Raw genomic sequence first — 14,068 nt, forward strand, 5'->3', positions numbered from 1 at the left:
GTGGAATGCAATGGGATGCACCTTGATTGGCTCATGTTTCTATGTTTATAATTAAGGGCCAATCACAAGTGCAAGCTGGGGACAGAGTCCCTGGACACAACTTTGTTATAGATTCTTTCTTTCTATTCCTAGCTTAGGAAGCCTCTACAACTTCTCTCTTTATTCTTATTAGTATAGTCATAATGTATTATATATCATATATCAATAAATCCAGCCTTCTGATCAAGAAACAAGATTCTTGTCTCTCTCTCACCCCTAGCGACCCACTCAGGACGCTGTAATATATGTACATATACATACAAACACACACATAATATACACAAATATTCTAAGATGGAAACAGTATTTCTGTAGAATTTGAAAGATTTAAAATACAGAAGGAATCAAAGTAATAACACACCGAGTATAAAAATTCCAAGAATATACTTAATTGCAATTCTCATTCCATAATTTAACAGTTAAAAATCGGCTAGCATGAAACCACAAAAGATACAATGGTAGTGAAATGAAAAGATAAAAAGTATGTTTATTCTTGCATGTATTGAGTATATATACACACTGTAACTCCAAAATGGCTTTTTTCACCACTTCTGAAAGACACAGATTGCACTGCAGGTATCTTTATAGTGTTGCACATTAGGGTTTTAGCTCCTATTCTTTAAAAGATTTTGAAGATTTGTCTCGCAAGATTTTTTACCATAGTAGAGAAACAAATCGTTAGGATCTAAATTAGAAGCTTTCCTAAAACTAAGGCCATGAAGAAAGAACAATGATGACAAATTACACTGTGATTTCCAAGTTATCAGGCAATGAAAGACCAGAAGCTTACAAAAATGAAGTGACTGACTAATCTATCAATGGCAAATGCTCTGCATCAAGTGGTGAAACTGGAAGTCAGTAGTGAAAAGGGCACAAATCAGTATCAGTCTAACAGATGAACTAACCTGAAAAAATACAACTCTGTGCAGCTGGTCAGAGACCAATACTGCAAAATCAGTTAAAGTTCAACAATTAATGATGAGATTCTCAAAACTATCTGATCAATTCAGAGCATAAGTTCCAAGGCCACACCACTGTTTCTGGAAATCTCATCTCTAAAATGCTTGGCTTTGCTGTTTCTTCTTTTCCATATTACCATCCAGCCACTTTTACATATCAAATTGTATATTGTTAGTATAAGATTTTTTTTAGTGTGTAATTCCTAAAGAACACCATGAAAATAAAAAATCCAAACTTAAATTGAATTGGAATTGTATTTATTTCGCCTCTTAAACTTTATAACATTCACTACTACTTACATATCTGAAATATAATTCTGTTTCACAACAGCTTCTATATCTACATATGTGGAAACCACATACAGTTTTGCATTAAGAAAAAATCTACTGCTCAATGGAGCAGCCTGCAAAGAAGTCACGGTAACTCTTTCTTTCTTACCTGTCAGTATTAACCCTCTGCCAAGAAACTATAACACAACTTCAAAGGAAAGGGCATAAGTTTCACATACAAAATTATATTTAATCATTTGTGCAGATGTTTGGTCAACAGATGAAAACAGTTTTAGGGTAAGTACTTATATATTGCTCAAAATGCTTCAAGGAAAATAAAAATTTTTCTGAGACATGCCCTGAGCAATCTAGATTCCTTAATAGTGCAATGTTGCAGTGATCCTCGTTTCACCCTGGCTTTTGCAAATGAAACACAATAACTGCTGACAGAGCTCCTAAATGGCTGACACAGCACAGTATTATATGTACTACAGCAGTTCTTGTAGCTTTGCCAAGTTTCTCTCCATCCACTGGATATTGAGCTGAATTGTGTCAATTGCCTCTTTTACACAATGCAGTTGAGAACTCTCTTCTGATTTTGACTCAAAAAATGACTTGACCTGCACAGCATAAAGAAAGAATAATAAAATCTTAATTAAAAAAGAATAAAGAAAGAAAAATAAAATCTTAATTAAAATCAATATTAGCCAGATAAATAAGTTCTGCAGCAAAGGCTACACACACATGTTGCAGCAAATCTGTTTTTGAGAATTGTTTGTATCTATGCAGTAAGCAAAACTCTCAAAGGTTTCCCAAAATGCAAGGAAAGCATTTTTCACACATACAGCACCAATAACTCATTTGGTTTCAATATGTCATTTCATCAATAAACAGATATTCATTTACCATATCACAAAGCCAACAGAAACTATGCAGAGTTCTGAAAAAGGAGTGCTATTCTGTGACAAAGAATTGGTTGTTGCAAGCAACCCTCTCCAGCATTCTGGAACAGCCACCACACCCAATCATCATTATAACTATCAATGCTAACACCTAAAATATTATGGATCAAACCATTAACACCAATCTCTACCAAATTATCTGAATGAAAACATTAGACTAAACCATAAATAATTCTTGATACATTAATTTCAAAGTCTTCTTAGGGAAGACAACAGAGCCTTCTGAAAGCTATTGAACAACTGACTGATACTCAACTTCCACAATAACTCTTTGCGATTGATGATGGAAAAAACCAGCAAAAAGCAGTTTTTATGGCACAGTATCACATTTCAGAGATACAGAAAGCAAATCTTGTCTACAAAATCTAGACCAAAATTACATATAGATCAAGTCATTACTTTGTGAGACAGTGTGTTCCAGTGTACAGGAAAACAGAGCAGTATAAACCAATAACTGGGTTCCACTCTGTAATGCAACTCTGTCACAGACTCAGTATATAATCTCCCAGTGTCTATGCATATATTTACCACATGTGAAATAGGGAAAGCACCTGATAGGGAAAGAAACTGATATACATACTCTCAACAGTATGTCAAGGATATAAATAAAATGCAAACATGTGTTTTCCTCATCCTTCAACTAAATGAAAACAGCATTGGCACTAGAAAATAACCCTTTCTGGTAGATTGTGCCACCAACCTCAAGCAGATGTGCCTTTGTTGCAAACTGAGAAGTTGACCAGGAAATAATATTCTGGATAGTATATGATCCTAGGTGAAACCTGTAAGATAAACAAATACTTTCAGCCAGGAGACACTTTAAGATGCAGTTTTGGCTTATGTATGCATTCTTTTCTACTTTTTCTAGTTTTTTGTTTAGTAGTTTGAAAATATTAAAAGCGCCTAAATACAATACCTTACATTACAATTACATACCTTATTTTTCAAAAGAAATAGATGTTCTTAGAAATACAAGCCTCTAGCTCCCTATTCCCTCTAAAATGTAACATCAGAGCAAGAGCCATGGAAAATTTTCAAACTTCTATCAGTAACAGATCAAATAGTAAAGAACTGAGGACACCACACAGTGAATATCAAGATCTGTACTTGTGGTACGTATATGTTCTAAAGCTCTACCAGAATTGAACTTGCAACCAGGTTTTCCTTCAAGTGAAATAACTGTAATATTGGTTATGAAGAGCTTGCTAGAGCAGAAGTTTTCATAGAGGAGAAACTTTTCAATCAGAATGAAACTATTTAAAATCAAATCTGGGATTTAGAAACGGATGTTTCTAGTATTGTTGGCTTTCTGAAGACTTGGGGGGCCAGCTTTCCTGCTGGGTATCCTTCAAGGACAGTGAAAGACAACATATTTCTGAAGCAAGTGGGATATTTTGGTTATTTGCTTTTAGGAGTGGCAATTCAGAAACTATAAATGCTGAATTATTTCCCTGGAATCCATTTGAATCCGTTTGATCCACATAAATATCTTTCAACTGAACCAATCATTTTGGAGACAGCAACCTTTCAAGAGAAACTAGGATCAAGATTGTTCAGAATTACTGTGAGGCTGTAGGATGATTGTTGAGAGTTCAAATTTAATGTAGCAAGTTATATTTGCAAACTCTGATTTTAAAACATGATTTAGAATTTTAACATGAATATTCTTACATGAACACTCATATTTATGGTCTTGTTTGAAACAAAGAAACATGTGCTTTTGCCACTGAGAGGTTGAAAGTTTCAGCTGCATGAAAAGCCTTACTTTCGTGTAAGCTTTTCCCAGTTCTCTTTGACGAAGTCCCAGGCCAGCAAATATCCAGGCAAACTCTGGCTAATGGTTGATATGATATGTGAAAGCTCCTGTGACCTGATGATTTCTCCTTCAAGACTGTTCTGCATTAGCCTAAGAGACAAAGCATATGCAAAGAGACAGGAAAAATCCCCATGATTCATATGTTCACATGGGTTTTCTAAAAGTCCTCAATTAGATGGAAAAAATGATATAACACATCAAGCAAGGAAATTCTAGAACCTGGAAGAAATCAGTTACATTTTATTACAACAACTCTATTTACTTAAGATTTAATTTCCAGAAGTCAGAATGACCTTAGCAAGTACCTGAATTTTCACTGGGCTTGGAGAAGATGAAGTAAATTCTAATAACTTGTAAAAGAAAAACAACACATTGAAGATGGAAGAGAGGGAAGCCGAAGATGAAATTAGCAGACAAGTCTGCATTGTCCATGCAGTATTAAGATTTAGTCTACAGAGAGGAACATAATGTAAAGTCAAATTTTCACCCAAATAAGGAAATGGAAAAAGGAAGAGCAAAAAAACCCAAACAACAAATATACCTCAACTAGTTATTATTTTGATTATAAATATTTATCAATCTTTTAAGATTCTATAGAGCAGTCAGCAATTTTGCTACCTGCACTGCAAAATCTGAAATTCTGTGTTACCAGTAGTGCAAAGCCTGTAAGTTAAATTCTTTTCTCTTTATGCATATTCAGAATTTGGTTTTTTGTGTTGCTCTGTTACATTAGTTATTTTTAAGTGAAAAATACAAGGTTCTTTGTGTGTATGGAAGCCTGTGCAAAACATTTGGATGGATCTTCTTTAGCAATCAGAATTTTTTTCAACAATAGAAAAAAGGAAATGCACTTTTCCTGGAAGATTTTATCACTTGTAATTTACACAGCATACAACTTTTTGGCTCCTTCATACCAGATCAGCTTTCTGGCATCTTCTGTGCTGGCCAAGGCTTCAATCATTTTGCTTTTCTCTGCTTCAGAAACTGAAGAGAAATACATCTTCAGGAGGAATTCCCAGCCAGCATCAGACTTGGCACCAACTGCAAATATGGCTTTCATAACATCACTAGGCAGACTACAGGGAAAAGCAAAAACAACAAAACAAATAAACATAGGGGGTACAAAAAGGTTCACCTGAGGAAAGAAGAAAGAAGTCACAAAATTAAACTATTAACTTGAAGGAGATGCCTCTCTTTGGAGCAATTTGATTCTGTAGCAATTGTTAAGATTTGGCATTACTGAATTCATGCCAATCTAATACTTTCAGTCACTAGGAAAAAGCAAATCATTTAGCCACATGAAAACAAAGTAAATTGTACACAAAATTGAGAATTTTCTACAGTTAAAAATGCACATGGATCCACAGCAGAAGGAATTCTGCATGATAAAAACGTGTGCTTTGGCTTTGCCACTAAGTAATGTTCTTTCAGCATGCAGCTCAGAAAATGCAGATGAAAAAATATTTATGGCTGGTTTTGCAGCTAAAACTAAATGAGAATGGAGACAAGTCTGGCACAGTCACTCTCTCATTGTGAAACAGCTATTACTTCTACACATGGAACAGTTAAAGACAGAATCACATTCTTTATCAATACTAAGTCAGTTGTAGTGGTGTGGTGGGGTGGGGTTTTTTTTGATTGTTCTCTTTGCTATTGGGGTGCTTTTCCCAAGTACAATGGTGGCAATGTAACAAGAAAGGAGATGGGAAAAAGAAGTAGAAGCTCAGTTTTTGTGGTACCTTACTGTTCCATTAGACTTCATCCAAGTCTCAAACATCCTAGCCGCAGTTGTTCTACAGTTTCTTATATCATGGGTGCAGGCAAAAGCCAGCAGTGTTGACCGGAGCTCTCGTTCAGACAGGGTCCCATCATCTGTCCAGTGCTGTTGATCCATTTTATCTCCAAGCAAGTGCTCTATCCTATGCTAAAGGAGGAAAAAGTTACTAGCAATAGCTAATCCCTTCCAAGAGGATTTTCTATATAGAAAATTAGTTTAAAGTAAGAAAAAATAAAAATTAAAAGGTTGAGCTTTTGAACTGTGGAAGCTAAATATGGTAGTTTTTCATCTATATATTACAACTTACACATGCTATTTCTTAACTGTAGGAATGAGTATCAGATATCACATAAATCTTAAAGATGGGCCAGATTACATGTTAAACTGCACATGGAAACTGAAGACTCCTCTCTGAGCCTCCTGTAATCAGCTTACAATCACAAGCACTACAACTTCTGTATGTTCAACTGCTTTTAACTTCACCAAGGCACAGTAAATACTCCTTCATTTAGGACAAAGAAACAACTTTTGTATGTCTATAGGCCAAACACTCTTCAGTTTTGTAGTTCTGTTGCTTGCCAAAACCACAGCCAGATGTGTGATCAGCCACCATATTTCAGCTGAAAATTTTGAACTTAAATAAAACAGCATAGACACTGCATTGCAACCCAGAGCTTGGGCTGTTTATAGCAGATTCTTAACAACTTTGGGTAAATTAAAACACTGCTTTTTTCCTTATGTTTCCTTAAGCACTCATGAATTATCCCTTCCTAGCATAAAGAAAAAATGTCTGCTATTTTACCTAATAATTTAATAATTTTCTTATAGACTAAAACACTTTACTGATGTTTTATACTGCAAAGCAGCAAAGGTCATTTTAAACCAGTAAATGAATACGGACAAGAAGCTCCATAATTAGAAGGTATACAGAGAAATGAAAGATATATACTCATCAAGAACTGAACCTACAATATTGATTTCACTGTCAAGTCTGTAGAATTACATTGCATTATTCCTTTACACAACTGGAACAGGACAATGACAACCATCCTTGTGTTTCTATTTCTACAGAAAACAGTTCCAGTTTTTTATCTTGTCTCTCTACAAAGCAATTAGATCTACGATCTCTAGCCACTGTAACTTTTGAAAATAACTCTTCTGTACAAGAAAAGTATATGGAATCTGTTTAATTACATATTTGTACTAAACTGACCTGTACGGGCACTTTAAGATAGCCCCAGCCACCACTGCACCACACTCCCTACAAAACATTTTGGGGCATATGCGTACGGTACAGAAACAGGGGAAGGAGAGGGTAAGAAGCTGGTGCAAAAAATGTAACATTTTGGTAAGAGACCATTAGAAAAAGCTGTCAAGACTGGCAACTCTCCAGAATCCCCATCCAACTTAGTAAAATTAATGAATATGTTCAGCAGTCAACATGTAAAAAGAGAATGTAACTATAAAGAACATTACAGCTAATTATTTAGAATTATCATTTATGAAAACCTAAGACATACCATGACTCGTGCTGCCAGTTCTTGTTCACCTTTTTTGTCTAAAAGGCTGTATATAAAATTCAGCTGGAACAAAGCTTGAGTAAGTGGTGCAGTGCTGTTCTCTTTGTTGAGGTAATCAATCAACTCAAAGGCCTTTTCCAGAGACTCTCTTCCTAGACTATGGGTCAATGAACACAAAACATTAAAATGGATTACAAAACTAAAGCACTTCCTGAAACAAATCAGAAGTTATGCTTTCTATTACACTAATAGAGAGAGAAGTGAATAGAGGGGGTGACATAAGAAATAACTTACATGTAGAAATATTCACATTTTAACTTCAGCAAGATTACAACAAAGCAACAATGGCCACTAACATGCCTCCAGTTAACAAAAATTGAAAATGGGTAATGAAGTGTGGCAAGTATGTCTGAAAATATTTATCACAAATAAGGGTATTCAGATAGAACAGCAGTTTCCGAAAAGACAATCCACTATGTTCCACCTCGCCTGCTTCTGATAGTGGTGGTGAAACACATGAGAGGGCACCAGTAAAAATTTAAGAGGGAAATAGCTTACTTTTCTAAAGTGAAGCACTAGAGTACAGGAAAACAGTTAGCAGGCAGATTACTGGTCACTAAAAAAACAGTATCTTCCACCAATGGAAACTATCATGTGACTCTCTGTGATCCAAACAAACAGATGATGCTATAAAGAAGAGGGAGATAACATCTAGAGCATCAGTGAACAGTTCCAACAAGGCTACTGAAGACTGAGTTAAACTTCCTCTAAAGCAGCTGTCTCTAGAAACTAAATCTGATCTCTGACTTGGAAAAAACTTGAAACACATATTAAATACCTTTTCCAATACCAAAGTCTTACCGTGCAAGGTTGAAGATATTGTTGATCAAATTTGCTCTGTCTTTAGGACTCAGAGCAGTGTGGTTTTTTTTCAAGAGATCAATCAGTGTTTTCCAGTCTTCAGCATAGTGTACTATGTAATAGCCATTCATGTCCACATTGAATTTTATCCATTCCACCTCTTCTGGAAGTTCAATGACAGCTAGTAGACAGACAATATGTTATCAGCTGAAACAAACATTTAACAACTGTTTGTCCAAATAAAAGTCTATGAAGTAGACTAGTACCAGAGAGACAGCAAATACTTTCCCACTATTTTCCCCTATAATGTCAAAGGAAAAGCCAGTAAGGTTTTGAAAGACAGCTTAAAAATTCCAGGCTGTACTTCCTCATCCCTCTTCCTACACCTGACTGAATGAACTTTATCACAGTCCGTCCCAAGTTGCAGCAGTTAATTTTTCTCCTTTTGTCCAGTTGTTCTTTCAAACAGCCCCACCTACAGTTCCAAATACAATATTTTCCCACACAGTTAAATAAAATAAACATTTCAGTGGAAAGTTACTTCCTAACATTTCAGCAACCTGGCAGATTAACTTTCACATAACTTCCTCTCTAAAGAACATTTGAGAGTTTGAGAGACTGTGTGAATGCATTGTGATGAAAAGCATAGGCTTTTACAAATTTCAAACCTATGATTCTGTTCCAGTTGCTGTCATGTATTTATACACAGAATGCTACAGGGAACCAGCTCTCTGATGATGACAACATCAGCAGTGCTCTGCTCCAGATCTCTGAAATTATTTTGTACTCTGTATGCCTTCAGCTTCACATCTTACTCAAGGGTGCTCTGAAATCATGTACCTGTAACACAAAATTAACTTACTACCAAAGCTTTTAGACACATACCTGACTTCTGATCCAGTAAATATGCATTAGTGCAATAGGTGAAGTTGCACCTATTTGTTATGTAAGTGAGAGGAATATGCCACAGGTAACTGCAAAGGAAAACAAATGTTTACTGCTGAGTTAGATACATATTATCTCCCTTGAATGGTTTGTTTTAATTTAATTTGCTGTAATATAATTTAATGTATATAATTTTGTATACTAATAATACTAGCATCACTGAATGCTGAGTAGAATAATGAAGTATAAATCTCCCTTACCTAATCAGAATATGATGAAAGTATAAATGCACAGCATGTACAGAAATTATTTTTTAAATCCCACCATGTTGAAAAATGAGTAAATTTTATAGAACAGACTAGATTCAAAGAGACCTTTTAAGATCAACTAGTTCAGGTCCCCTGCAATAAGTAGGAACACCTTCAACTAGATCATGTTGCTCAGAGTCCCATTCAACCTGGCTCTGAATGTTTTCAGGGATGGGGCATTGACCACCCCTCTGGGTCACCAGTGCCACTGTTCTACCACCCTTATCATAAAAATACTATTCCTTATATCTAGTCTAAACCTACCCTTTTTTATTTTAAAACCATTATTCTTTGTCCTATCATGACAGGACCTGATAAAAAGTCTGTTCCCATCTTTCCTTTAAGTACCTGAAAGAATGCAGTGAGGTTTCCCCAGAGCCTTTTGTTCTCCAGGGCGAACAGCCCAAATTGTCTGAATGTCCTTGTATAGGAGAGGTGTTATGTCCATCTGATTGTTTTTGTGAATCGACTCTGGACTCACTCCAACAGGTCCATGTCCTTCCTGTGCTGGGACCCCAGAGCTGGCTGCAGGGCTCCAAGTGGGCTCTCACCAGAACAGAGTGGAGAGACAGAATCCCCTCCCTCCCCTGCTGCCCATATGGCTTTGGATGCAGCACAAGATACAACTGGAATTCTGGGCTGTGAATGCACGCCGCTGGCCTGTGTCCAGTACCATGACTCCCCCAAGTCCTCCATTGCAATGCTACTCTTGATTTGTTCATCCCCAAGCCTGTGTTGATACCAGAGGTTGGCCGGACCAAGGACCCAGTGCTCGAGCTTGTCCAGATTCCTCTGTATGGTATCCCTTCCCCCCGCCACACCAACTGCTTGGGTGTTGGACCACTCGGCTTGGCGTCACCTACAAATTCTCTGCGGGAGCACTTGATCCCACTGTATACATCACCGGTAAGATCTGAAACTGCACTAGTCCCTGATGCATTCCACTTTTCCTTGCACTTCTTTCCCAGTTCCAGCACGCTAGGTGGCTAGTCCAAAATCATACAGACAGTAAATCTCTGGCTGCATTAGAAATTCATCCAGTATGATTTTTACCTGAGTCCAACGTTGTTTTTCTGATCTTTTACAAGTTTTAACTAAAATTAAAAAATTATCCAAGTACAAGACTCAAATTCCAAATCATAGTATAGAAACCAAAATTCATTGTACAGCACAAAGACTTTAAGTGAACTGCAAGCTGGAAGAAAAATGCTAAGGAGGCTCATAACGATGATAAGGACTTGGCTATTTAGAGAAAAACATAAATCTGAGTGGGATGAAAGAAGCTGCACATATTAATCTGATTTTGACGGGGGTCCTCTCTATGTATGACTCACATAGACTACTCTTTTTCTGAACCTTTTCATACATGCCCCAAATTTACATCAACTAGAAGCAGAAATTACTTAGCTTAAAAATCCTTCCCTTCTTCCCTTACCTTTCAACCCCACATTGCTTTTGTTTCTCTGCATAACAATAATAAAACAGAGCCCTCTAAATTCCTACATTTCAAGAGACAAATTTCTTTCACGGACATATTTTTCTGCAAGATGATGCAATGGACTTAGCTCTTATTAAATGTAAAAAACTGAATAAAACCAGCAAAATATCAAAGAATTCACACTTATATATTTTTGTTAGAAGACGCTGTCAAGGGTCATAAGGTAAGTTACATTTGCAGTAAACAAAATTTTAAAACTACCAACTGCCATATCTTTGCTTCTTCAGTATCAGTGTACGTATTTCCCTTTAGGTTTTGGTACAATAGATATTGCCTCTGTTGTACATTCAGTCATTTGTTGTCATGTAGTAGTGTCATCTTAAAATTTCAAAGCCAAGAAAGCATTGATTCTAGTTTCTCTACATTCTTGTAGCAAAGCCCAAAGTATACAACTGAATTTTGGAAGTTAGAAACAGAGGCTCTGAAGTAGGATACATGCATCTCTAACTTCTGTGAAACTTCTGCAGCCTGCCTTTCTTTAGAGTCTTGTTAAACACACAAAACTTTCTCAAATGTAAAGAAAACTTTACTTATGAGATCTGCCTTTTGGTATTGAAAACCAACTCATGATGTCAAGCTTAAAAGCTTCAGGAGAAGGATGCATGTAATTCAGATTACAAAGGGTGTCCCTGATTTTTACCAGTTGCCTCAGTGGAAATAGACATGCACCTTCAGGCAGATACTAGATCAATCTCTGTTACTACCTGCCTACAAAGGAAACACTAAAATGCCTGAATACAAGACAGAAAGATGTACAAACTTAAGACAGCAGCTTACTTTTAATGGATAAAAGGTATTAAGAAGGTAATAACCTTGCATCTGATGTCCAATTTTCCGGTTCCACACGATACAAGAATTTCTCCTGTTGTACTGAAATAATCTTTCCCTTTCGGACAACCGTGACTAAAGGAAATCCTTTATGCACAATCCAAGTCTTCATCATTTTTTTTACATCTAGTGTTCCATTGGTAATCTGTAAAAACAATCATAACATAAAAAGCAAATGGAGAACACTTAATTTTCTTCTTAAGTTACCAAGTAAGTGGTTGCATGATTTTGCACCTGGAAACAATCTACTTTGACAGTGAACTTGAAAATTTCCCTCCACTCTCTGAGCTCCAGCCATCCAGACAGTTCTTAACCCAATAAAGAGTGCACCTGCCTGGGCCATGAGCTGCCAGCTTTTCTAAGGAAATGCTGTGGGATACAATATCAAAGGCTTTGCTGAAGGTCAGGTAGACAACATCTACAGCCTTTCCCCCATCCACCAGGTCATAAAAGGAGGGTCACCTGGTCATAAAAGGAGACCAGGTTGGTCAGGCAGGACCTGTCCCTCCTAAATCCATGCTGGCTGGGCCTGGTTCCCTGGTTGTCCTGTATGTGCCCTATAATGGTACTAAAGATGATTTAGTCCATGACCTTCCTTGGCACTCAGTTCCCGCCAATAATCTGTAGTTCCCCAGACCCTCAGTCCTTCCCTTGTCCTTCTTGACTTCTCTCCACCCTCCCTACCCTGGCCTCTCTGATTCCCACAGCCTTGCTGACTCTAGTCCTCACTCTCTTCTACCCAAGCCCTTGCTTTATTGACCCCTTTACAGTAGTTTTAAAATTAGACACAGCTTTATACCTGCCTTATAATTTGAGAGCTGCCTGTACAGTCTGCTTTCCTAAAATTTCATCACACTTTTTAAAACAGAAGCTATCACAAAGTAACATTAGTAGAGAGTAACCCAAGACACAACACAACACAAGACCTCTGTGAGGCTGGATATAGCTATTCCTTGAAAGCAAATCTTGTCCTGAATTTTATTACTTTCATTCTGGTCTTAACACACTACCCATGTAATTCTAGAGAGGATATGTCCATTCTGGATGGACATGCAGGGCAGTACATACTCACTCATAGTGCTTTTTTGGGATGGTATGCAATGTAGCCCTAGAAGCTTCAGTAAACTTCTCCCTACCTATATGAAAGAATTTTGGAATAAAATGAGCAAAAAATTCAGAGTGCTTACCTGCAGTTTATTATCCTATCTTTTTAATCAACAAGGAAATAAATAAAACCTATTATACTCTTTAGAGAAGTTGAGGGGAAAAAAAAAAAGAACAGTGTGTCCAAGATGGATACCTCATTCATGCTGTCCCACAGGTCATCACTCTGGGCAGTTCCATAGCTGTGATTATGCAAGTATACCTCAATGCCAGCTTGGAAAACATCCTTAGTGAGATAATGCTTCAGCATCAAAAGAAGTGAAGCCCCCTTTAGGTAGAAAAAAAAAGAAAATGTATCAGTAAATTCAAGTTACAGAACTTTTAAAAGCATATGCATATTATAGCTCTTTCACAGGAGTAAATCAGAAGCTAGCAGATTTTATTCCAAATAATAACCTTCAAATATTTACCTTTAAACTCAGTTTCCTTGGGAAAATATTCTTTTACTATTTCACAAACTCCAAATGCAGTTACAGAAAACACAATGTAGTTTGAAAATTTTCCCCAGCTGCTTAGGGAAAAATATTTTAAAGGCTCAAACTAAATTACAAAATGGACTAGTAGAATTTGACATTTTTTCCAATCAATATAATCTGAAAAATATTGCCTTCTTACTGATATGTGTCTGCTGGCTGCCATTTTTCATTAGTAATACTCATCTGTATGGTACAGAACTGCACTTGTGAGTAAGTGTTTAACAGTCATATGATGTTCATTTGAATCAAAAACCTAAAAATACATTAAAAATGTAAGATACACTTGGTAGGCTGGAATTGACTGCAGAAGAACAAGTATGTTTTGATGTGTTTAAATACAGCAACATCTTGTAAAGAAAAAAAAGAAAGTGTAGTTTTAGTATCAAAAAGGCTGTGAATGTTTCTATGTGAAAGCCACCAATAAGTAATTTGCCTGAGGACCTCCATATTGTAAAACTGAACACAGAGGAGCAGCCTGTGATCAAGAATAGTTTAAAGGTACACTTTATATTTTTGGTACTATTTCTAGGAAAGAAACAAGTAGGAGAAGATTTTATAGAGATAATGCATTGTTCTCACACATTCCAGTTGCACGTTCTGGAATGCGAGTAAGATCTTATCTGAAACTGAAGGCAGCCTGGTTATTTATTACTCATCAAATGTCAGGAATAGCCCTTACTACAGTTTTTAATAATATGGCCACTA

General features: G+C 36.6%; 1 protein-coding gene across 2 annotated transcripts in view; it reads right to left on the reverse strand.

Moving 5' to 3' along the window:
* Positions 1-1,239: 1,239 nt before the first annotated feature.
* Positions 1,240-14,068, reverse strand: part of LNPEP (leucyl and cystinyl aminopeptidase) — a 49,050-nt gene continuing 36,221 nt past the window's right edge. For both annotated transcript variants that reach the window (XM_059491939.1, XM_059491940.1), the window contains 10 exons: positions 13,024-13,155; positions 11,708-11,868; positions 9,090-9,178; positions 8,205-8,385; positions 7,344-7,500; positions 5,786-5,970; positions 4,961-5,122; positions 3,996-4,136; positions 2,931-3,012; positions 1,240-1,888 (listed from right to left, as the gene is read on the reverse strand). In XM_059491939.1, coding sequence (XP_059347922.1) covers positions 1,757-1,888; positions 2,931-3,012; positions 3,996-4,136; positions 4,961-5,122; positions 5,786-5,970; positions 7,344-7,500; positions 8,205-8,385; positions 9,090-9,178; positions 11,708-11,868; positions 13,024-13,155 — 1,422 coding nt within the window. In that variant the 3' untranslated portion in view covers positions 1,240-1,756. The remainder of the gene's footprint in view (positions 1,889-2,930; positions 3,013-3,995; positions 4,137-4,960; positions 5,123-5,785; positions 5,971-7,343; positions 7,501-8,204; positions 8,386-9,089; positions 9,179-11,707; positions 11,869-13,023; positions 13,156-14,068) is intronic.

This window comes from Ammospiza nelsoni, chromosome Z (genome assembly GCF_027579445.1).
Source record: "Ammospiza nelsoni isolate bAmmNel1 chromosome Z, bAmmNel1.pri, whole genome shotgun sequence".
Lineage (NCBI taxonomy): Eukaryota > Metazoa > Chordata > Aves > Passeriformes > Passerellidae > Ammospiza > Ammospiza nelsoni.